General features: G+C 36.3%; 1 protein-coding gene across 2 annotated transcripts in view; it reads left to right on the forward strand.

Moving 5' to 3' along the window:
* Nucleotides 1–105: 105 nt before the first annotated feature.
* negr1 (neuronal growth regulator 1) overlaps nt 106–23,962 on the forward strand; it is a 221,910-nt gene continuing 198,053 nt past the window's right edge. The window contains exon 1 of one of the 2 annotated variants that reach the window (XM_015389834.1): nt 106–570. In XM_015389834.1, the coding sequence (XP_015245320.1) occupies nt 398–570 (173 nt within the window). In that variant the 5' untranslated portion in view covers nt 106–397. The remainder of the gene's footprint in view (nt 571–23,962) is intronic. The other variant, XM_015389835.1, reaches the window with a different exon arrangement.

The following is a 23,962-nucleotide window of genomic DNA, read 5'->3' on the forward strand; positions in this document are numbered from 1 at the left end:
CAGTCAATATCTTTAATTGCTCCTGGGTTGTATCAATACCTACCGGTTTTACTGCTCCATCACGAGCCACTGGGAACGGGTTGCCCGGGAAACGGCCGCATGGCAACAGGATCAGAGCCTGGGGGTTGTCTGCTTCTAGGTCTGCTCCCATTTTACATCGCATTTCCTCACTAGATGGTGTGCAAGCCACTGGAGAGAACACTTCCACCGCACTGCGAGCTGCACATCCAGCTACACAAAACCTGGGAAAACTACAAACCACGGAGTTCCAAAGCGGACGAGTGTGGAGTTAAAGAAAGCCCTCCGTGGCGTTTTTTCTTTAAATTCAAAAAAAGAATCTTTTTGTGGGGTAGCAATAACACTTCGGGAAGAAAAAGGCGAACAGAAAGCAGCTGTGATGGACATAATGATTGCGGTGCAGGATGCTGCTTGTGTCTCCGGTCAGTGGTTTACTGCGATCATTTTCAGCCTGTGCTGCTTCCTGCCGTCCTGTTTGCCAGCCGGACAAACTGTGGACTATTCCTCGGTGGAGAATGTAGTGAGCAGACAAGGCGACACGGCTCTGCTGAGGTAAAGGAAGCAAACTTCACTTTCCACCGCTCTCCTCTCATGCCTTTCTGCAAAGTTAAACCCCGAAACTCCCACACTTCCCCACCTTTCTATGTGAAATGTCTGTTTATTACTTTTTTTAAGGCGATATCCGAACAATGGATATGTTTCCCTCCATTTACTCGTTGTTTTTCTTTACCCCCCCCTCCCTATGCAGGACGCTTGAACAAGTGCATGTCGACTAATAAAAGTTTTCATTTGTAGTTTTTCCTTTGAACGCAACATTTTGCAATAATTTAAGTTCTACAAGAGAGGTGTTGAGTTGTTACCTTTTCGCTGGAAATGCACACTTCGCTTTGTGCTTTCCATGGCTTATGTAATTGGATGACATTATATTTGCCTGATTTCCACCGCTTTGAAGGACTATATTAGAGGGACAATAAAAAAAAAAAGAGTCAGATTTGCTGTTTTGGGAGCTGCGTGTGAGGTTTAGGTGATTGCACAGAGTGATGTCGCAGTTTCTAAACCGAGGGAAGAACAGTGTATGAGTGGCCGCTGCTGATCTGAATCCAGTTATGGCTATGACGCGATATCTCCCTCCCCCCTTTGCCTCCTTCCATCCCTCCATCCGCCTTCCCTCCATCAATAGGTGCCAGCTGCACAGGTAGCTGCTCATTAAGGCTTGAATTAGCACCTCTGGGTGCTGTTCGGCTCCACTGCACACATTTTGGTGATCAAGAATCCAATTAGCAATAAATAAATAAACAAAATGTACTTAATATTGCATTTTTACATCTTAAAATCATTCAAATAATAGGGGTTACTCAAAATAATATGCAGAGGCGTAGCCAGAAATTTTTTATAAGGGTGGCCAACAACCAATGTAAGCTGAGGGGGGGTTTTGAAAGTGGATCGGCGCCAGAACCTCACCCCCAGATTCCACATACTCCGCCCCGCTAACGTGCGTCGTGCGGAGTAATTGGCTACATTCACACTGCAGCCTGAAGTTACCCAAATCCGATTTTTTTGCCCATATGCGACCTGGATCTGATCTTTTCATGGCTGTCTGAACAACACAGATCCGATTTTTCCCAATGCGACCCAGGCCACTTGGCTATATGGTCCTGAATCCGATACTAATCTGATCTTTTCAAATGCGACCTGTGTGTGAACGGCCAGAACGCCATTAATACCCGACAAACGTCACTATTATGCGTCTTGCTATGCAGAAGCGGCAAGAAAAACAATACCCATGGCAAGTGATGATGCGGCGTGCAGTATTTATGTTTAACCATATTGAAAAGATTGCGTTTTTATGGTTGGAAAAGACCGCTAGATGCGCGCCGGTACTACCATCCATGTTTACTTCCGGAAAAAAAAGAGCACGCTGGCCTGTGATGTCATTGCGTCATCTACTGCGCATGTATCCTCTTTAAACCCACCGCGTCGCCGGCAACCCTAAGGGACCTTAAGTGGGGGTAATAATTCAGAATGCATAAAATTCCACCGGTAAAGTTTTTACCAGCAGGTGGAGCCATTGCACGCAGCTCTAAGCTGACACCAAAAGTTCCAAAACCCACAGCTCTCGAACTGTTATAGCCAGAGGTCTGAAATTTTCTGCATTTTTTGTTGACATGATGTAGAACAAATATAATGCAATAAAACCTGCTTTTTCTCAAGAATGTCTTTATTACAGCTGTAGACCTATCATTTCTGAAAATAAAAAAACAACAACTTTGAGTCATGTTTGAACTTATGCAGATTGGTCTGTGTTCTACTCACCCAATTTTAAAGCTAGAGGGTGTTGGCTTTTAAATAATGTATTGCACATTTAATTTGGGATTACAGTACGTAAGTTATTTGCTTTTCCATTTGGGTATGCAAAATAGGCAAGGATTACCCAAAATGAGGTGGATGTTAAGAGGATATATTAATGAACGGTCGGTAACTAGAAATTATAGAATAATTCTTATATATTCCAAAAAACTAACACCGTTTATTTCAAAGATTGGATGCAAACAAACTATTGGTTCTTCAACATACCACAGGCAGATTTCTCATCTCCATCAAAATATTGATTTTATACTGATGGGCTTGAAAGTTTAATCAAATCCAGTCAAAAGAAACTTCATATTGTAGGAATGGATGAACAGGTGCTGAGTTCGGAAGTAGAGAACAAAAAAGTTTATAAAAAGGGAGTTTTGGATGATCCTAGTTATCCCTGTTACAAAAATCTACAATAAAAAGAAAATATTTGGGCAAAAACTGCACGTTTAGAAAGTGATGTTTTTTTTTTTTTTTTAATGCATCATATTAAATTAAGCATTCATTACCGCATGTTTTGCTCCTATGAATTTAATAATAATATCGTGCATGCTCTCCTCAAACTCCGAGGAAGTCGGAGCGGATCAACACGGGAGGAACAGCGGAGGCTGTAGGCTTCGCTTTGCGCAGGCGTTCTGGAGCGCAGTGGGGTGGTGACGGAGGATGTGGTATTTCGGGGTAAGGGTAAAGCCACAGATAAGGCAAACTATACTTTCCTACAGTTTTTTTTCTAACAAATAAACGCATGTATTTAAACATCCATGCTTTCTAAATAAGAGGTATAATAGATAAAATTCTTTCAGATTAACCAGTGTTTTTGTTGTCAATTAATTATCAATATATATATAAAAAAAATGTAATATACGAAAAATTTTAATGTTTTGAATATTCCACTTGAGAGTATTAGGGCAGCCACCATCCATATTAGAGGAGGGAAAAAATGGTAGGGGTGGCCAAAGATTGGCTAAGGGTGGCCATTGCAACCCCTGGCCCCCCATCTACCTCCGCCTCTGATAATATGGTGATATAGCTCCCTTATCTCCTTTATCAGTATAAAGCTGAGGGGACAGTCTTATCTTTATTTAAATATGAAATTTTCAGATGTTGACTTTAAGAGGTTCTGCATTTGGTGCCAAATACAGAACAACCAAGCCAACTTTACTTTTAGTCGTTGTTGATTGATACTTGATTGTTAAACTGCTGCGGTGCATTTATGGTACAGGGGGGATCGTTGGCTGCTACTCTGAGATGTATCATAATATAAGGAGAACAAAAAAGGATCCAAACCTACAGCAAAAGTAATTGAAAGCAATAGAAGTTTGCTTGATATCAGGAGGTGAAGAATGGGGCAAGATGTTACACAATAATGGGCTCTGGGCACCTTGTCAATTTCATAAAAAAACCCACTAAGATTCTCTTTTCCAATAGCTTAAAGGCTTTGTAAATCTCAAAATTAGTTTCATTGAATAACCTCGGTCAAAGGCTGTATTTGCAGTTTTGATCTGCTTTGAATTTTTTTTTAATTAATTTACAAATGTGCTGAAAGGAGGCTAATAATGCAGAGGATTACATTTGCATCAGTTATAAGCGAAGGTAGCAAGCACTTTGTTAGCAGCTGAGTCTAGTGTCATTTCTGCCTCACTCCTAGTCAGTGGGGCTATTCCGATAGGATTTAGTCATTTGCATATTGTCTTCATCTTTTTTTCTATCATCCCGAAATAGAGCTACATAGGCAATTTAAAAGTGATGTAAGCTTCTTCATAGCCGATGTAACTGACCAAGTCCAACAGGGAGTCTTTATTAATAGACTCTGTCAAAAACCCTATCAGCAACTTGAGAACTACACCCTTTGTTTCTTCATATTAATGGTGCAGAGAGGTCTAAAGCACTCAGTTTTACATTTGTTGCTGCTTTTATTGAAAAGTTAGCATAAAAAAAAAAAAAATTAACAGTGCTTCACTGGGCATACTTTAATTTGAGTAGAAATATTGCCGCAGTTTAATCCCCAGCTCGCTTTTTTATTGTTGTTTGACTCATGCTTAGAAGAAGAATCAAAATACATTCCAGGTTACAACTTTAGCTTTTTTAAAATTAAAATTGTGCTTTTTATTTTTGTAATTCTATTTGATGGCTATAAAGAGAATCAAAGAAAAAACAGCAATGTCCCTCCCTCACGTGTTGCTGCACACTTCCAGGCAGCTGGCTGAAACAGATTCAAAATTCATGAAAAACCTTACGAGTTTGAAATCTTGGGTTAGAACCTTCTTTTTACTCTGAAGAGCAGAAAAAGAAACAAAGGTACAATATGCGACTCGACACTCATTTGAAATCTCCTGCTTGATATAACGTTTTTTTTTTTTCTTTTTTGGCCGATTTCTATATATAAAATTGAAATTTGTAAAAAAAAGCATATCCTCATGGTATGAAATCAAAAAGTTGTCATACCATGATAATCTTATTCATTTCTACTCCTAGTTCTGCCCCTGCTAAAGGACTTAGACCTGTCACAGTCTTTTCAAGAGAAAGTCTTTCTTCCTACCGATTGATCTGTGTCGACATCAGTGGGGAAAGTATTCAGTCAAAATTCTGACAAAAATGCACACATGCAATAAGTCCTTCCCTGTGCTGGTGGCTTGCTTTGTAGACCTGTGCACTCATGTCAGCTTTTGTCTGTTTGAGGGTAAACCAAACTGTTAAAGCAGACTGCCTGTGATTGGCTACTTATCAGCAAATCACTTTTTTTGTGATAATACTGTTTTCTTCCTAGTTGTACCTTGAAATGTTAGTTAAGCATCTTAGGGCTAATCACTGTTCTCTCAAAGAGTCAAAATGGTGAAACATCGGTTTTTACAAAGTTCACTGTTAAATATGAAATCTGAACTCTTCATAACAGCTTTTACCTTGAAGATTCTTTACCAACATTACTTGCAGCTATTGGAAAAGAACAAGGTCTCGAGAGGCGGGAATTCCTCAAAAGTAGCCAATCAGAGGCGGTCAACTTTCTCAGATTGGTTGAAGAAGTTAACATGAATGCACAGAAATGGGTCCAAATGCAAGTAAAGGAGGCTCTACTGGAACGCAAAAAAGCAAACCAGACTCGTATAAGTATTTGTTATGTGTGCACATACAGCATAATTCTGAATTCTTAGAAAATATCTCCCCAATCTTAAGGCTTTTTTGGTCCAGATTATATATTTTGCTATGAATTGGCACAATTCATAGCTGCAATACAGCTGCAATTACTTTCAAGCAGGTTGTCACATTAATAAATACCACCTATAAATTTCCACCAAAAGATTAAGAGGAAATATTTTCAAGATTTCATGGATGAAACCAAAATGGTTAATTAATGGGTTATTCAGCACTCTCTACAACCATTCATTTGCCCTTTTTTCATATGTAAATGCTGCCAGTATGACGTTATCGCTGTGCTCTGCTTGTGCATGTAGATATCGTACAGATGCCGAACACTAATGCTGTGGTTTGCATCTCACTACTTAACATTTTCATCAGTGTAGTGATGATAAAAGCCCTGCTCTGTCTCTGTACTGTCATTTTCTCCAACCACAAGCAAGGTCTGCTCTGTCATTTTGCCTCTATCCTGAGAGCTTAGCATTAGTGAATGAATGGACTATCTCTTTAGGAACTAAGTGTGGAAAACAGTGCCTGCCTGTTGAATTTCCCGATTGTTGAGACCCCTGGCTGGTAGGGGGCACTTTACTGTGCCCCAATGCTGATTACTGGCTAAGAATGTGAGCTTTCTCAAACACTGAAAGGCTTAGAAGCATACAATTATTCATTGCCTCTGGATTATGAAGTGGATCCATACAGATGCATTTGTGCTCATTTTTATTTCCCCCACCTCCTTGATTCTTTGTGTTGTATTTTTCTTGGCCTGATTTATGCCTAAAATCTGGATACCTTAAGCTTTTTGAAAGAAAGGAGTTCAGAGGTACATCATCTCTGTAAAGGCCCAGATTATGTGAGGGATGCATCTTTCACAATGTTTTACGTGTGTGCATTAAAGTTTTGTGAATGTGATAATTCCTCTTAAACTGGGAACTTACATCTAGGGGCAGGTCGTTCAAGTAAAGAACACATCATTTAATTTCACTTTGCAGGTTTCATGTCATCTGGATTCAGATGAATAAACGACCTCAGTAGATGACTCATCTGGCTGTGAATTTGAAACGGACAGAAGAATAAAAAGACTGTTTTTTATGCTGCCAGGAAACACACTGCATCACTGCCTACCTCTTCCACTTGGATAAGCAATTGAAATGAAAGGAAAAAATCTTGTCTAAATTAAGTTAAAGAAGACTTTAAGTTTAGGAATGTAGATCAATCTACTTTAATTACTTACCCCTAATCTACTGTACTTGGATTTGTTCTTTGTAATAATATGGATAAATAATAGTGTCAGTAAATACCAAAACTCTGGATTGAACAACAACAAATATCTGCTGCTACACATTACAGTTATTTTAGTTATTTTGACAAAAGCTTTTATGTTTGAAGTTAAAATGAAAACTGTCGCTATTGTGCAAGTGCAGCATTGTTTGAAGCCCAGGTTCAGTACTTTGTGGGGGCTTTATATCTTTAGGAAGCACTGACAAGTTTCAGTTCTCAATCAGAATCATTCCTTAGAAGCAGAAATCTCTGTATCAGTGATGCTTGATGGCTTCCATGCTACATCTGCCTCTTAAAAAATTCTTTTGATTAGATTTGAAACGGAGGACTGAAAAGCCCTCTCTAGGACTTTGCTAAATCTTTTTTTCTCACTCTTGTGTTGCTAGAAAGCCTTCTTCTTCCTCTTTACCAATGCCTGCCATTTTAAGGCATTCAATCCATCTTTTTAATGGCCATGCATTCCTGGGAAACTTTGATGTCAGGAACATGATCAAGATTGCAGGAATACAGCCCCCATCATCATTGTCATCATTATAATCATGATCTTGGAGAACTTACCTTCATGCCTGAGGATGCTACTGTTGATATATTGTACTAGTAGTGCCTGAAACATTATTATCCTATTTTGCCACGTATTGACATTTTAAAAGAAAAAAAAAAAATGGAAAAATCGAGTCTTGTAATGGCCTTAAAGTAAAAGTGTCACATGTGATGCATGTTCACTTGTATATCAGAATCAAGGATGTGGAATTCATAGTTTGTTGATTGTGTCAGGGTGGGACAACATTCATTGTTGTAAGCTTTGGTTTTGATTTGCTTAATTTCATTTTAAATTATTGATTTACTACCTAAGTAAATTTTTGTGCGTTATGTGCTATTTAGAGGTTGGTTATCTAAATTAATTGGAAATCAGGTGATGTTATCAGTAGCTCAAAACTTCAACATGATGCACCAATCTTTCCGAAGTAGACAGTTTTTGCTAAGTGTTATATTAAGGAATGTCTGTATTTGTAATCTGTATTAATATCATTGCTTTAATATTCAATTAGCAACCTTTTAAATATTCGTGGAGTGGTGCACATGTCCAGTAGAGCTTGCACGGGAAAGTTGTGCAATCATACTGCAGATTGTTTTCACAAGAAATATCAGCGGTAGCCTGTCTTAAGGGGGATTCACACGGCGAGATAATCATGCCGATTTCTGCTTCAATCCTCCCCTTTCCTAGATAAGGACCAAGATGTCTAAATGTTTACATTTTGTGAACTCTCGCAAGAAGGAGCTTTTTATGCTCACCATGTTTTTCTGCGCGTATCTGTCTATGTAGCTACCGATTTTTCTTAGGTGTGCGGTGAGGATATTCTGTCTACACAGACACTACTCTTTCGGGAATGGAAGTTAAAAATGATGTTGTTTGGCTCCCGCATAAACCAAGTTTTAGAGTTGATTGGGCATGCTAAGTGAAATGTCAGGACCCCCTGCAAGCTCAGCTCAGTAAAATGTTGGATTCTCCTGGCCCGTGATCCTACAGTGTGTGGTATTCTTCCAAAAGACAAGTGAGCAAGCAACAATCCATAACAACATGATAGACTATTCTTTCTTCCTTTTTTCCTTTTTTTTTAGTGTCAAGTAGAGTTCTGCATGTGTCCGATATTGACCCACTACTATAAAGTTCAGAACCAAGATCCGACCCATTTTACCAATTATTCCAAATTTAAAACACTGTCTGGACTTGTAAGAGCGTTACCTGACCCCTGATCACTATGTATACACAAAGCAGCTTATTTCCTTAAGTGCTTTTAGTTATACATTTGTATATTATTTTTGTAGTTTCAGATATACAGTCCTAGCAACAGAGGTTCAAGCACATTGCCTGATGCTTTCATGCCAGTGTGTGCTGTGCTCCAAGGTCACCAGTAGTAAACAAGACGCATGCCAAAGGGCTTTTTCTCACCAACACAAATACACACTCACACCAGTGTGCATACATTGCATTAATCAAACAAGCCTCTTTTGAAACAACGGTTTGATTTTTACACTGAATTAAACAAAGACTTTGTAAAAATAAAATTCTCAACTTGGTATGTTTGGTTTAATTGTTTCAGGAGGATTTCTATCAGGCTCCAAAATGACCTCGAAGCTCAAATTAACTTACGCCATTTTCACTGTTTATTTTATCAACTATGTTGTCTACTCATTGATATTTAGGCCTTGTTCATGAGTTTGCTGTGCAGAAAAAGACTATTGTCCATATTCGGTTGCTGCATTATGTGTTATTATTTTCTAAATCACAAACCCAGCAAATAAAAAGTCTCTTTCTTTCTCTTCTTTAGCTGGGGTTTATGTCAGGATGGCAAACACGTTATGCGCTTGCGGACATTGTTTCCAGATCTTTCCCCTAGAGTAAAATATCCAAGCATCCACCTTTGATGTCTTCGATTCAGTGTAGGCTACATTTTTAGTTGCATAAAATAGCCGTTACAAACTGAATTAATTCGTCCATTAAGCTGTAGAGCTAATACAGAGTCAGATATAACTAATAACTTATTGAATCTTCACCTGCATTTTGTTTATCTATACCTGTAAATATACCTGTGACATGAAAAAAACAGTTTTAATGTTTACCCATATCTGAACTTTGCTGGAATTTCATTTTCACACCTATGCTTTAATGGCTGAAAAAGGACAAACTTTAAATCACACAATTTTATTTATGCATTTCTAAAAGGTTTGACTAGATTTCCCCGTCGGTCAGCTAAATGTTCAGAACGAAATTGGCTCGTGTGTGGTAGGAGACATCTATCATGTGGCAGGAGAGATATGATTAAAACTGTTCCCTCATAAGGGAGCCTCTTAAGTGTCAAAAGTTAGCGTACAGTTTTAAAATGTACGGTTTTAAAACATGAGGTGGATGCAAGGTTGGGGCATAAGATCCCTTGCTGTAAAGTTGGCCTGTTTCCAAAGCAAGGTAGCGTTGCAGCTGTTCTGGAAGTTTTAAACTTCAAATAATGCTCTCAGTACTGTCTTATGGATTTATTTTTAAATCTTCTTACAACTAAGGCCTTTCATATGTGATGAAATAATCTCCTCTCCTTGCCTTTATGAAAGCTCTTTTATCTTACACCAGATAACAACTCAACTTGATTACCGTTGTGATGGGGCTTATATATGCATCAAAGCTCAAGCAAATGAACAGTAATTATAGAGTTCCTGAAGGCTTAATTGTGCTTTAATTTAAAGCCAGAGCACAGTTTTAAAAAAATGCCTTAATAATAATATAATATTAGGACAGAATCAGTGTGTTTTAGGTATTTTGAAATAAACTGCTACACATAAGGTCTTTAGCATACCTTCTTTTGTAATATCCCAGTTTTACTCATCTAAAGTAAATCTTGCTTTTGATAGATATTTAATTGATAAATTGTTACACTCATTGGTGGATAGAGTCTTTCCGATGGCAATTGTATTGTCTGTTCAGAAAAGGATGTAATGATTTAGCTTTTAAAGCTTTATTCCAGCATGAAAGCACCATGTTACACCATCAAGAAATGCATGGAACGCTGTACAAAGAATAAGAGGATAATATTGGCTTATTTATGTTATTTAGTTTGACAGCTGGCTCTCAGCCACAAATAAGGCCTGCCTGCACCACAGGCCTTTGTCTCTGTAATGGTGCAAAATTGACCTGTCACTTTTGTGAAAATCTGGTATTCGTATAAGTCTAAAATCATTGCCTAACGTCAACGGGCCACTTGATAAAAACCTTTTCAGGCTGTGCGCGATTGCTGCAAAGACAGGTCCTGTAGCTCTATCCTGGACTAAAACGGTGTCATGCATCACTTTGCTTTTTCGTGTCATTATTACGGCTCTGAAAGGTCTTGACATTTACTATAAGCACTTATGCCAGAGACAGCATCTATTTTAAATGGCTTACTGCCGCCCCCCTACGCATGTACAGATGCTAGTGGGATGGAGGAAGAGAATATTAAATCACTTTTAAAACGCTGCAGGATATAATTTAAAGGAGGAGTTGTTGACTGTCTTCTCAACTCAGACCAAAGCCGTAGCCGAAAAGTGCTCTAACTACTTTCAGCCATTCAGCACTTTCTTTAATTAGGCTACAGCCACTTCAGTAAAATCAGTATCAACAGTATAAGCAATAACGACTCCACTTCCAACAGCTTGGCGAGGAATGGAATGAATATCGTGTCTACTGTATGAACATATCGGTTACCTGGCAGGTATCAGCAGATTCATGTGCTTGTTTGGATGAAAACCTGGTCTGCCTCTTATGACACATCTGGGGACACACCTGAGCCTGTCGCTGTTAATTAAACAGCACAATTCTCTCTCACGTTTGCTGCAGCACATGTTTAACGCAATCTGTGCTGCTCTCAGCAATGTTGCCTTTCTTTAACAGCCTCCCTGCTCCTCACAGCCTCCATTTCAAGAGGATCCAATGTTTTGGTTGTCATTTGATCTTCTCCCCTTAGCTAGGGAATAGCCATGATTGTGAATGAAACTGTGTGCATGCGGGAGGGGCTCCCAGATGGAGGAATCTCTAAATAGATATTAGTGATGATGGGAAGCTGACTGTCTGCTGCCAGAAAGCAAACATTAGGGAGTATCTTCTGCTCCTTAAGGGAGGCTGACTAACTACTCATTAGATTCATTACTCGGTCATCTATTTGTAAGTGATAAATATTAGTGAGAATAAAAACAAGCTGTTGAGATGACATGAGAAAATTCTACCCTTAAAATCCACAGCAGATTCTGGAGCAGTTTTTTTTAGTACTTTAGTAAGTTTATAAGTTTGCTGTAGGAATCAGCTAATTCTCAAAACCATTAAAAATCATATATTTGGCAAAACAGAATAATAGTCTGTTTATTTCATATTAATAATCTCATCTAAGAATATTACAGTTTAATAATATTGTTTGGACTTTGAGTTAAGAGCTCCACAGGATAGTTTGTTGTTTTATGATATATCAGATGTATTAGATATGCTCTTCAGGTTTCTCTATATGCTTTAATTCAGACCATTATTCCAATGCAAAGGCTTGATGTGTTGTTTAAACAGATTTTCTTTCACAATTATTGTATCAAGGATGGCATGCAAGGTCAAAAACAATATAACTTTTTAAAAAGTTCTTCAGAACGACAAAATTTGGGAAATAAATTAGTAGGCTTTTCAATATCTGTCAGTAGATTTTTTTTATCTCTAAAGATTTAATTGTTAAAACCTGGAAAAACTAAAAGATTAGGACGCATGTAGTTTCACATTAAGAAACCACCTACCGTTATCTCTATGCAGCTCAGACTAGCTCAGTAAACTTAAAGAACTCTCATTCTCCCATTGAAACTGGCCACATAAAGTTACACGATTATAACCGTGAGATTTCACTTATGAAATGTTGGCCTTTAACATCTAATTTTAAGTATATTCTTTTCATACAACAAGAATATTCTAGCCATGCATTTGAGTCTTAGGGCCACAAGAAGTGAAGTGATTATTGATGATAATGAATACATAATTTTTTCTTTTTCCTCTTTCTTGGCTTTAAAGCAATCCTTCATCATTCACTCGTGTCTTTTAACTGAAGGTAATATTAATGTTTTTCAGTAACCCGGAAGGTTTCTAGAACAAAATCTGATAGAGAATCTCTGGAAGGAGCTAAAGATTTTGGGATGATGAGAATCTTTCCAACCTCAAAGACCTTGATGCCGTCACCAAAGATAAATTGTCAAAATGAAAGTAAAAACATACAAAAAAAGGCTGTCAGAAAAGTTTTTTTTTTAATAAAAAAAAAAAAGAATCTAAATTTTTTTGGGATAAAATTTAAATTGACAATCTGATACTATTATTATAGTTTTTTTAGACAAATTGAGCAACAAAAAGAAAAGAAAACAAAAACAAAAAGACATTTTTTTGCAGAGAGGTTTTGACATTTTTCTTCCTTGTACATGAGAAAGAGAAATACATTCTCCTGGCTTACAAGGTAAAACCAGTACAGTTTAACCCCTTTATTTATGTATTCACATAATCAAGTATATGAGATATCCGATGTTTGTCCAGGTATCTGTCGGAGCCTCTTCTACAGTGTTTGGGTTACTTTCCTCAGTGCTCCAATAACAACGGGCACTATAGTTGCCTTCACCTCTTAGACTCTTTCTAGATCTTTTTCATGTTCATTTTTCCTGATGTTTCCATCATTTGGGATGCTACCTTTGATCAATACGGCTATCCTCTGTTGCTTATCAATGATCCCATTGTCCCGTCCATCCATCCGTAGGACCTCCCCACACCCTGTGAAACCAGCCACCATAGAATTTGCTTGTAAACTAGACACCCTGATTCTCAAAACAGGTTCGTTGTAAATGCATCTTTAGATCGTAATGGCCTCCAATATCATATTGATTTCTGTCTGACAAAACAAAATGTTTGCAATTAGGGCTGAAACAATTAACCGGATTACTCGTCATTAATCAATTATTGAAATAATTGTCAACTAATTTAGTAATCGATGAATCGTTAACTGGAGTTTAGAGACTAAAACATGCCTTTAGCTGACTGATCAACCCACTTAATTATACCAAGATTGTGAAAACATTACGTAAATATTTTGCATTTGACATAAAAAACTTTTTCATCTGTCAATATGCCCTATCAAGAACTCCTCAAGTGAAAATTTTTTACTTTCTCCTGATTTAGTTTTGTTAAAAGTCTTTTTTAAGGAATCTTCGGCCATCTGATTATTAATTGAAAAAAATTATCTACAGATTAGTCGATCTGCAAAATAATGGTTTGTTGCAGCCCTACATACAATACACTTTGTGAAATTAGCCCTAATTTTTCACCACTGTTGTAGACAGTTTATTTGACAACAGCTATGATGATTCAGGTTTATTTAAGATGTACAGCTTTGATTTGTACATTTGGTGCACATACAATAGTATAAAAAGAATTGTATGTCTGTAAATCTGCATTATAAAAATGAAAAAGAAAACTTTAGTTCGTCCAATAAAATAAAAAATAATTGCTAAGATTAGATGTTAGCCTGACACATATTTTTAGTGGACTTTTATCTTTTTATCAATATATTACAGTTATATTTTCTTAAATTTCAGAATAACATTTATTGGTATCTATTGAGCTTGTTTTAAATTACTTTTTCTTACTAGATAGGTGTGTTGTATGTTAATGTCTTCTAAGTCAAATATCTTAAGAGAAATTTTTTTTTCTGCCTTTTTTATACATAAGAAAGCTGCTGTTTAAAGCCCCCTGGTCTTCCTGTTATTATTTTTACAAGATCTTGGATCTTGTCAAGTTTACAAGTAAGAAGCTTTATGTGCAGACTTTGTATCATATTTTCTGGACTTTTATGTATTTACAAATTCTGTTTATACAGTTAATCAAAAACAATAAATAATATGAGTGTTGAATAGAATATAATAGAAGAATATAATTCAACTTTATCGTCACTACATTGTCAGAAGTACAAAGCAAGAAAATGCACTCTGCATTTAATACATATGACTGAACCTGGTAATATATTTTTATTTCATAAAAAATGGTATGTGGAAAAAGAGAAAGGCGTTACTTTGTATGCATGTGGAGCCAAATTTACATTAAGCTATAAATTTTGTGTAACCTAACGTGAAATTATGTTGTGCCGTTAATACGCCTTAAAGCACCAAATTTACACGCTATAAACAATTTCTAAAAGGATTGTATTTGTGCTCATCATTTTGCAGGCAAACCATTCCATTGTAATTTCCAAAGATGAAGCCTTTCTATTTGTAATGTCTTTCAATTAGTGGTAAAGTGATTGAGTGCCCTGTTAAATTAAAGCCTAAATAGAAATGCTTTTCCAAGATGTTTCTTTCTATGGAAATAGATGCTATGTTAGGCTTTGAAACATCTTTCTAATATTCTTATAATCACAACAATTATGGAGGATAGAGGAAATTATTTTAGGATAGAAAATGGAGCTTTCACACATCTCTAGCTCTAAGCATCAATATTATTATTATAATTTGACTCTGAAATACCACAGAGGGGTTTTATGTTGTGTGAAAGGCCTATGCATTGGAATTAACTTAACAGAAAGTGTAGAGGCACTCGCAGGTTACATAACCTGCTTAGGTTTAAAAAAGAGTAAGTTAAAAGTGAATTTTTTGTAGGTTTATACCAGGGATACTCCACTTTATGTAATGTCAAATACATTTAGAATGTTTTAGTGTTTGAAAAGCATAATTGTGGCAATATTTTTCCGATTTCTCTTCATATCTGCAATGTAAGTACTTTAGATCAAATAAAAGACATTCTTACAGACTGCTTTAGAAGATAGTTGGTGTTCATCGATTTGCAGAAAGCTCTATCAGAAAGAACAGTCTCTCTGCATGATTTTATTGGAAATATCTGCTCTGTTGTAACAGATTTAGCTACTCTCTGAAAGCTTCAGCAGAGTAAATTTGTTTTACCAGCTTCTTGTTGAATACTGCACAGCCTTCTTAATCATATGCCAACTCTTGCAGCCTTTAATCACTGAGAGAACCCATTCCTTAGAGCCCCTTCAATTACAATCCTTAATCAATCAGTTAGCATCTCCTCGTGTTTCATGATAATTAGTTGTGCTACTCTGACAACATTTTGTAATCTCATCACTCCCTCCCCAGTTGAGGTTTGTATGAGTAAGTCCAGCTCATGTTAGCAGGTTATTGACAAAATCTGCTGTCATGGCAGTTTAAAGGTTGGATGTTCATGCACTTGTTTTTTTCCGTTATTGGATGCCCCGCTCTGACTCAGACTTCATTGTGCTTGGAAAGTATTTGTCTTTTCAAATCTCTTTAAATCTCACATCTAATCTGATCGAGGTTATCTGTTTCTCATGTTCAAAAACTTGAACATTGATAATGAGCTGGTCTACAGCTAAATTATCTTCAAGAGGATACATTTCCTCTGCACGGCGTGGCAGATGACACTACCGGCCATGCTAGATATTTATGAGCCTGGCTGGAGGCAATGGAGCCAGACATTAGTCTTATCCCATGGGAATATTAAATCAGATGGGTTCACACATGGATGTCTTAACGATGTCCTTCAGTGAATTAAAACCAGCTAAAGAGATTTTAGATCTGAGCTAGAATATTCTGGTTCAATGATATTCATCTCTAGCTTTATATCTTGGCTTTGCATTATACCTGCTCAAGGTGATGCATTCATTTTATGCCCTGCAACAATGTCCTTCACAACATTGATGATGGCTGAAAGTTTGTCCACAGTATTTTGGCTGGAACGTGCCTCATTTAAATAAATGCATTAACTTTACAGTGAAGCATTAAGCTTAAAATATTCATAGTCTTGTAAGATTAGAGCTTGAAGTAATCTTTCAGTCTACTAACATGTTTCTTCTGACTTGATGCAATATTAATGCTTTTTTTTTATTTTGAATCTGATTGAAGATCTATAGAGGATTCCAAATATTGAGGCGATGGAAAGGAGGCCTTGCAACATTAAATTTAAACATGCAAAAATCTGGTCTGTAAAAGTTTAATAGCTGTAATACTAATTAAGATTTTTCCATTGATTAAAAACATTTTAACATGCAATATTTAAAAAAAAACTAAAATTCATTAGCAATTATTTTTCCAAACTGAAACTGACTTAACAATGCTGTATTATCTTGACATATATATATATATATATGCCTGTCTCAATGAATTAAAAGAATAAAATCTGTAAAGTTAAGAAATAAAGTTTCAAATGTAAACATGTCATAAGTAATTTTGGGCTCACTTGTGCTGAGTTTGTATCAGAAATTTGGACATCTATTTGCAATAAATAAAAACTTAAGACGAGACTGGGCTTGACTTGGTCTCTAAAGACTTGAGACTGGATTTGGGTTAAACAGAATATTTCATCAATCTCATGTAGTCGGTAATGTAGGTAGCCAGAACGTGGATTTTATTTCAATGTACTGTATAGCTTACACCTCATACTGGTTACTGTAGTTTAAAATACAGACTGCTTGTAATGGTAACATGTAGAGTGGCTAGGTTCTCTGTAATATTTCCTGACAGTCTATGCCAGTTGAAGTGATTTATTCCAGCTTTCAAGCTTTACTGTTTGTATTCAAAGCTACTGGTGTGGGTTCTAAGAAATTATCCTATGAAAGACTTCCTTTCAGTTACTAATGGTTTATAAGAACTTGATCATGTTGGTTGTAGCATCACATTTAAATGTCTCACAATGTCTTACTTTTGGTCATTTCAGAAAAAAAAAAGTTATTTACCTCATGCTGTTTATTTAGCCTCTGATGAAGCAAATTTTAACCATGATTGAGATCTAATAATATTTTCCTTTGCACTAACCACAAGCATGTAGACATTACACTACAAGGTTTATTAGTTTCCATGACTTTGAAATGTTGCTTTTTCAGAGCTCACTGTTGTAGGATTTGATTTACCGTTATTGTTGAATGGCAAATAATTACTTTTATTTGCATGAGTGGGTCTATCCACTAGCTGCAACTTTCTTTGTTTCTTTGCCAACCAACTTTAAGCATATTAACGCCACCTAAGGAGGGGGGGAGTCAGTTTCTTACTGTTGTTAAATGTAATGTGAACAGAATTGATTGCCTTTGATATTTGTTACTATATTACAAATACAATTAATTGCCCACCCCTAATTTTTATCTTAATATACCATCCTCTAAGCCCCTATGCAACCCTTGCTAGTTTTATACCACTGACATGGTAGTTGTTTCCAACTCTGCTCATGTTCTGGGGGTAATATGAAAAGCTTGATGGCAGGCCAAATCTAAGACATTGACATCAACCGCCACATGGCCCTCGCTGTGCTATTCACAGGTTCTTAGAACACTATATTACCTGTATCTAAAGTTTGCTGTATACATATAATACATGCACTAGACAGTGGTTTAAGGAGAGAAGACAACATGGATTCATTATGAGTATTATGAGACCTGAGACGTGATTATGCTTAGTAAAATTTCAATTTTTTCTGGTTTATAATTGTCATTTCTAAAATACCTTCTCTTTGTTTTTAGTTGGCCTCATGAAAATCCCCCCCCTAAAAGTAATAGACAGTAACCCCTTATGCTTTTGTCATTTTAGTAATATTTTCACAATGGTTGCTCTCTCACAATAGATTAGAGACAACACTTGCTAGAGAATGTACATATTGGCATAATTCATTTGGCTCATTGTTGGCAGGGCTGAAAAATTTTAATTGGTGTTGCCCTGAGAAGGTTATGTTTTTTTTTTGGTCTGTTTTCATAACGTATCTGGATTTCTGAGTTGTAAACCTGAGTTACAATGTAAAAGTTTTAAATGAATTACTTGTGCTTCTTAATCTTATTTAGTATTCAACTATATTGTTATAATCATTAAACAGTATTTCAGTTAGCTGCCATCCTATTCTTAGGTGATTCTTTCCATGGTCCATCTTGACATTAAAGGCACTAATCTTCAGGATCTGAAATTTACTTTTTGACTCATTGGCCAAGTGGCCCGGAAGATAAAATTATTTAGTGGCCAAGCATATTTTAATCGGCCACAAAAAAACAAATATAATTTGCTCTTAAATATTTGGAGGAACATATTATTTCACTAAGGGCTTATGTAAAACACATACAATTTACAGTAAAATGTAATGAAAACGTTTTATTAAAGTTGTCATTTAAAAATTCAATATAATTTCATTTAAAAAAGCGCAAATCCAAAATAATTTTATTTTATAAAGTGGCTATAAATGAAACCATAAAAAAAACAAAAAAAAAACAGCAAACAATTTTAATTTATCATATTGTTCATAGATAAAAGTGTAGCCTTTCTTGCAATAGCTGGGACAGTGCAAAACAATATTTTCATCTTTGTGTTGTTATAGCCAACAGCACACTTACATTTGCTGTGGCAAAGGTTGTTTAAGTTAAGCCTTAAGACATAGACATCCAGCAGTTGTAGCGGTTGCTGTTTGTGTTCACTGATGCTCTCCAGTTTCATAGATTGACAACCAGCAACAATTGAATTGTGTGTATTCTCTTTTGCGAAATTGCTTCACACTGAGAAGCTCATTAGCTTAGCCTCATTGTCGCTTGCGAAACACAATCTTCGTGAAAGTGCAGTTTTTCAATAAACTTTCTCTTTGCCCTGGGGGCTGTAGATCGTTTCTTCACCGCTTGGCTTGGTTGCTTCAACTACATACCGCCACAGTTTGCAGAGCGGCGCAGTTGTTGTTAAATGACGGGGCCTTGGATATGTGCTCTCTGTTTGCGAGCGTGTCTGTGTGAGGAACATCAGAGGATCAAAGGCACAGAGGAGACACTTACCAAACTTAGTATTGCACCGATACCGAGTTTATCCAGGTAGGCAATAAATAGTTCTTCTGGATTCACTTTGTATTAGTCTTTTTCAGTCTTTTTCTTGACAAAGCCATGATGACAATTATTTTACGTCCAAGTAGTATGCAGTTCTTCATATATATACACACACGCATCAATTTCAAACAGATGTATTGGTATGGTGTTGGTATCGGCCGATACTGCACAGCCAGTTATTGGGTATCGGTATAGGGGCTAAAAATGGCATCGGCGCAAACATACACGCAATGGCTTCTGCGGTCATTGTGACCATATAGTAGGCTTGGTACAGTATTAGATGATGGACATGTAAAGAAATTTGGATTGTAATAAAATATATTGAACTGAAATGAAAATAGTAGAATAATCTTGATGAAAAAAAAATGCATGTGCACACCGGCACAAATTAATGCAGCGGGATAGTTGACAGTGTTTATTATACAGTTAAGCCAAAAATAAAATTTAACTGGCATATAATGAAAAATTGAATGACAAACGAATTCATTTTTGTTTTTCATTTTGAATTTTTTTTTTTTTTCAATCTTGAAACAAAACAACATAATTGGCCTTTTTTAAAATTTATTATTTGGTTTTGTTTGGAAATGAGGAAAGATTTGTATTCCGATTTTGGATTCTCATTACAAAACCAAAATGGAATGGCAGCATATACACGGACTCTAAACTTTACTTTTTTTCATCATTTTATTTTTTACTTTATTTATAGCATTTTCAGACAGCTAACCTATGTAAGGTGGACTGTAATGCCACTTTTATACCTTTTCAGATCATTAACATTTTAAAATCAAAGATAGTCTAAGCCGGCCACATTGTTGAAAAGTATCATATAGCCCCTTAAACCTGGTAACTATCCACACTTGGAGACCACCATGGCCATCTTGGCTTTATTGAGCTAATTTTTTTGCTGCACATAAGGAGCTTTTAAATAACTATGGATTATTTTAGCCCATTCTTCTTTGCACATTTTTTTTCATTTCAGCTTGGAGGAGATTTCATTGTTTTCAGTTTTAGTAATAATTGCTGTTTTGCGTTGGATCCTTTTTCTGTTGCTTTATGCTAGAGCTTAGGATTAAGCTGAAAAAGTGATGGCTTTATATGGTCATTTATCTAGAGAACAGAATTCATGGCACCGGTAATTACCAGAAGATGTCTGGGACCTGAAGCAGCAAAGCAGCCTCAGACCATCGCACTATCACCATGTTTTACTGTGGAAGTCAGCAGTATGTTATTTTCTGAAATGCTGCATTAGTTTCAAACCATATGTAACAAGGTGCACACCCCCAAAATAGATCATGAGGAAGTTATTTGGCTCCTTGGTCTCTTTTTTATTGTTGGATCATGAAAACCAACCCTAACTGAGGCAGGAGAGGCTTGCATTGATTTAGATGTTGGGTTTATTTTTTGACCTAGTGGATGAGCCATCAATGCATCCTTGGAATAATGTTAGTAGGCCGACTCCTCCGGGGAATGTTTACTGTTTATCAATGTTTTTTTCATCTGTGTAATTGCGCTCACTGTAGTTTGCAGGAGTCTCCAAGGCTTTTTAAGCATTTCCACTTGGGTACTGTTTTATTTATCAGCTGTTCCTGAATTTATTTAGATCAGGGCATGATGTGTTACCTTCTTATAGATTTAAGCCTCCCTCTTTCGTTGTACAGGTTCTATAAGTAATTTCTAGATTCTTTGTGCTTGGCAAAAATCTCTCTTTGGTTTGGTTAGTAACATGTAACCCAGTTCACCAATGCATTCTTTGTGTTTGTTAAAGATAGGCTCTGTGTCTGCACCTTAAAGCTTTGTCTCTCCGGTTCTTTTTCCTGAAAAGAGATCACTCGGGACAAACTCTTTAAATAACACTTCATAACTTATATTATTAAATAACCAGGAGACATGACAACAGATTCTGATGGAAATTGTAATCTTACACAGATCAGAGAAGTTGCTTAGCATTACAGAAGGCAGCTGCATATCCCCGGCCTACCTTCTCATGAAGTGGCCACGATTAACAGTTAAAGAGGCATTTTAAACATCTCCAGTCTGCCACATCATCACATCATACACGTTAGCAGATGATGAGACATCCATGGCTCCAGCCTTATCAAAATATTATACTTTTTCTTTGGTGCAGGACACCGATCTCATTCCATTTCCAAATCTTTGCCATGTACAGAATTAAGATTATAACTGTATATCCAGACCGAGGAACTGTCTTAATTAGATAAACTATTGTGGAAAACATCAGTTCTAACACGCAACAGGCAGCTATTATTAAGGTGTAACAAACTCACAGATCATCAATGATAATTATCCTACAAGATATAAAAAGGGATGCAATCAGAGTATATCACCATTATTTAAAAGTGCATTTTGTTTTATTTAGTTTTCAATCAATCAGTCAATCAATCAATCAATTAATCAATCAATTTCTTTATCTTCAACTACAATTTGCATTGTAGTTTGCTCTGTGTTTAAAAATTAAAACATGCAAGAATGGCAAAAAATGTGTAAAAAGCTGTACAGCAGGAATTCTTTTTTACACACCTAATATTTTTGAGGTAATTAGGTCCTGTCATTCTCTGCATTGTCACTGCTCTCACACATGACATATTTAAAACATATTCTGCTTGAAAGCTCTAATTTTGAAGTTGAGATAAAGGACATTTTAACAAATGCATTTTTTTTTTTCAGATTTATGCCAATGTGCTACTTAGTACAGATGGAACAAGGGTGCTTGTTACTGTAAAATTACCCCCTACAAAAAAAAAATATGTTTTTCAACTGGAATGTAAGCATGGAGAAAAAGATCATTATTCCAATGCTCAGCAATTGGATAGAATAAAGTGTCAACAGTATTATAAAATATTCTTATACTAGAGTTTGACTTTGTTTTATTATGTAACCATCAAACCGCAGCATGTCATCTAGTGTAAGGAATAAGAAACACTCTAAAACAATGTGAACATGTTTAATAGGGAATTAATCAATGGACCCATTAGACTACTGTTCATTAGTTTTCTAATTTTAGATGAGTGGGTGATGGAAAGCTAGTCGTTTAAGACTCTATGATTTTTTTTCCTTTTCTGTCTTTTTTATGCTCTTTGACTCATTCAGAGATACTTTGTTTTCTTTTTATCGGTCTTTCTTGCTGTCGTTTTCTTTCCCTAATTGCATCCAGAGGTAAGCAAATGCAGTTGTGATCAGCTTTTTCCCAGTGATGGATGAGCTGTCTGGTCTTCTCAGTGAACCCTCCAGTTTGTTCAGTTGTATTTAGTGATATTTTATTCTGCTTTGCTCTGTCTGATGCTTAGTTGAGAGGAGAGCAGACTATCTTTGCAGCCGAGAAAAGCCTTCAGCGATGTTCTTTGCTCTTCAGTCAGACAACAAATACTCTCGAGTTTTAATATAACAGACACTTAAGCAGCATATACGCATAGCCTAAGGCCAAGGAGGATTGATGGTGATCATGCAAATCCCTGTAGAATCCAGCTGCATGGTAAGGTAATTAGAAAGTTTAGCATTTATCGAAAATATGATAAAAGCTCATCTAAATGACACTATACTGGCTAAATTCTTTAAGGCTCACACCCAGGAAGGTATATATACCTAAATTAAAATATAATGGTTTCTTTTAAGTTTATATAATGGTTTATTTTTAGTGTTATCAGAATTAATATTTACGTTATTATAGACCAGGGGTTGCCAACGCGGTGCCCGCAGGCACCAAGGGGCCCTCAAGGACCACATGGGGTGCCCTCAATGCCTTCTGAAAACAGCAACTCAGCAGTGGGCTAAGTTTGAAATTTAACTTTATTCTGTGACTCTTCTTTTTAATCATTTATAGAGCATTTCATCATAGTAATCATATAGGGCATTTTAGCATTTATAGAGATTTTAAAATTATAATGTTTAAAGGAAAATTAGAAATTAAAAGTTAACAATAAAAATGTGTTTATTATGGATGAAGTTTAGGTGAACGCTGACCCCTCTTGTTCATAGGTCAGTATTGGTAGCCCTTCCTATGATTCAATAGCCATGAAGTAGCCCTCAGCCTTGAAATGGTTGGTGACCCCTGTTATAGACTAATGAAGTAGTGGTCTGTGTCTTTAAGGTAGTTGGCTTAAGATCTGTTGTATTTTGTCTTCAAAGTGTTGTGGTCATGACCCTATGTTCTGTTTTTACATCTCTATTTGGCAGTAGCAGGTTACTGTACATGATACTGTATCATTGATGAAATTTAGATTATAGAAGTGGGGGAGACACAATTATTTTTTTATATAACTAACTTTAGGGTGTTTAACCATCCTATAACAGACCCGATTCAGTGGCGCATCAGATGTTTGTAAAGTGAGCTTTTCAGGAGTGACAGCGGTGACAGCCAATCACACGAAAAGAAAGTTCATGTACTGATAGAGACTGTGACAATAAAATGACTAGCGCTAAATCATGTTATTATTCAGGATTTTCTCCTTTTTATATTTAACTTATTTGTATATGTGCAGTGTTCACTCAGTTAAATAACAAAATGGTTCAAAATAAGAGGATTTTGACTTCTGAATCACACTGAGACACAAAAGCACAGTATGCAGATCAAATGTAGCAGAAAGGCGACTTCGCCAATCTTAGAGTGTGAGGTGAAAGTAAAGTGAAAAAGCACAGCGCCTGATCTGACACCCATTTGGTTACAGCTAACAAAACAAAACAAAACAAAATATCCTAACGTGTCACTGAGTGAAGCAGCATTTCAGGTGCTTTAACTAATTGTTGCAGCTTAGATGATAATTATT

This window comes from Cyprinodon variegatus, unplaced genomic scaffold (genome assembly GCF_000732505.1).
Source record: "Cyprinodon variegatus isolate N-32 unplaced genomic scaffold, C_variegatus-1.0 Scaffold475, whole genome shotgun sequence".
NCBI lineage: Eukaryota > Metazoa > Chordata > Actinopteri > Cyprinodontiformes > Cyprinodontidae > Cyprinodon > Cyprinodon variegatus.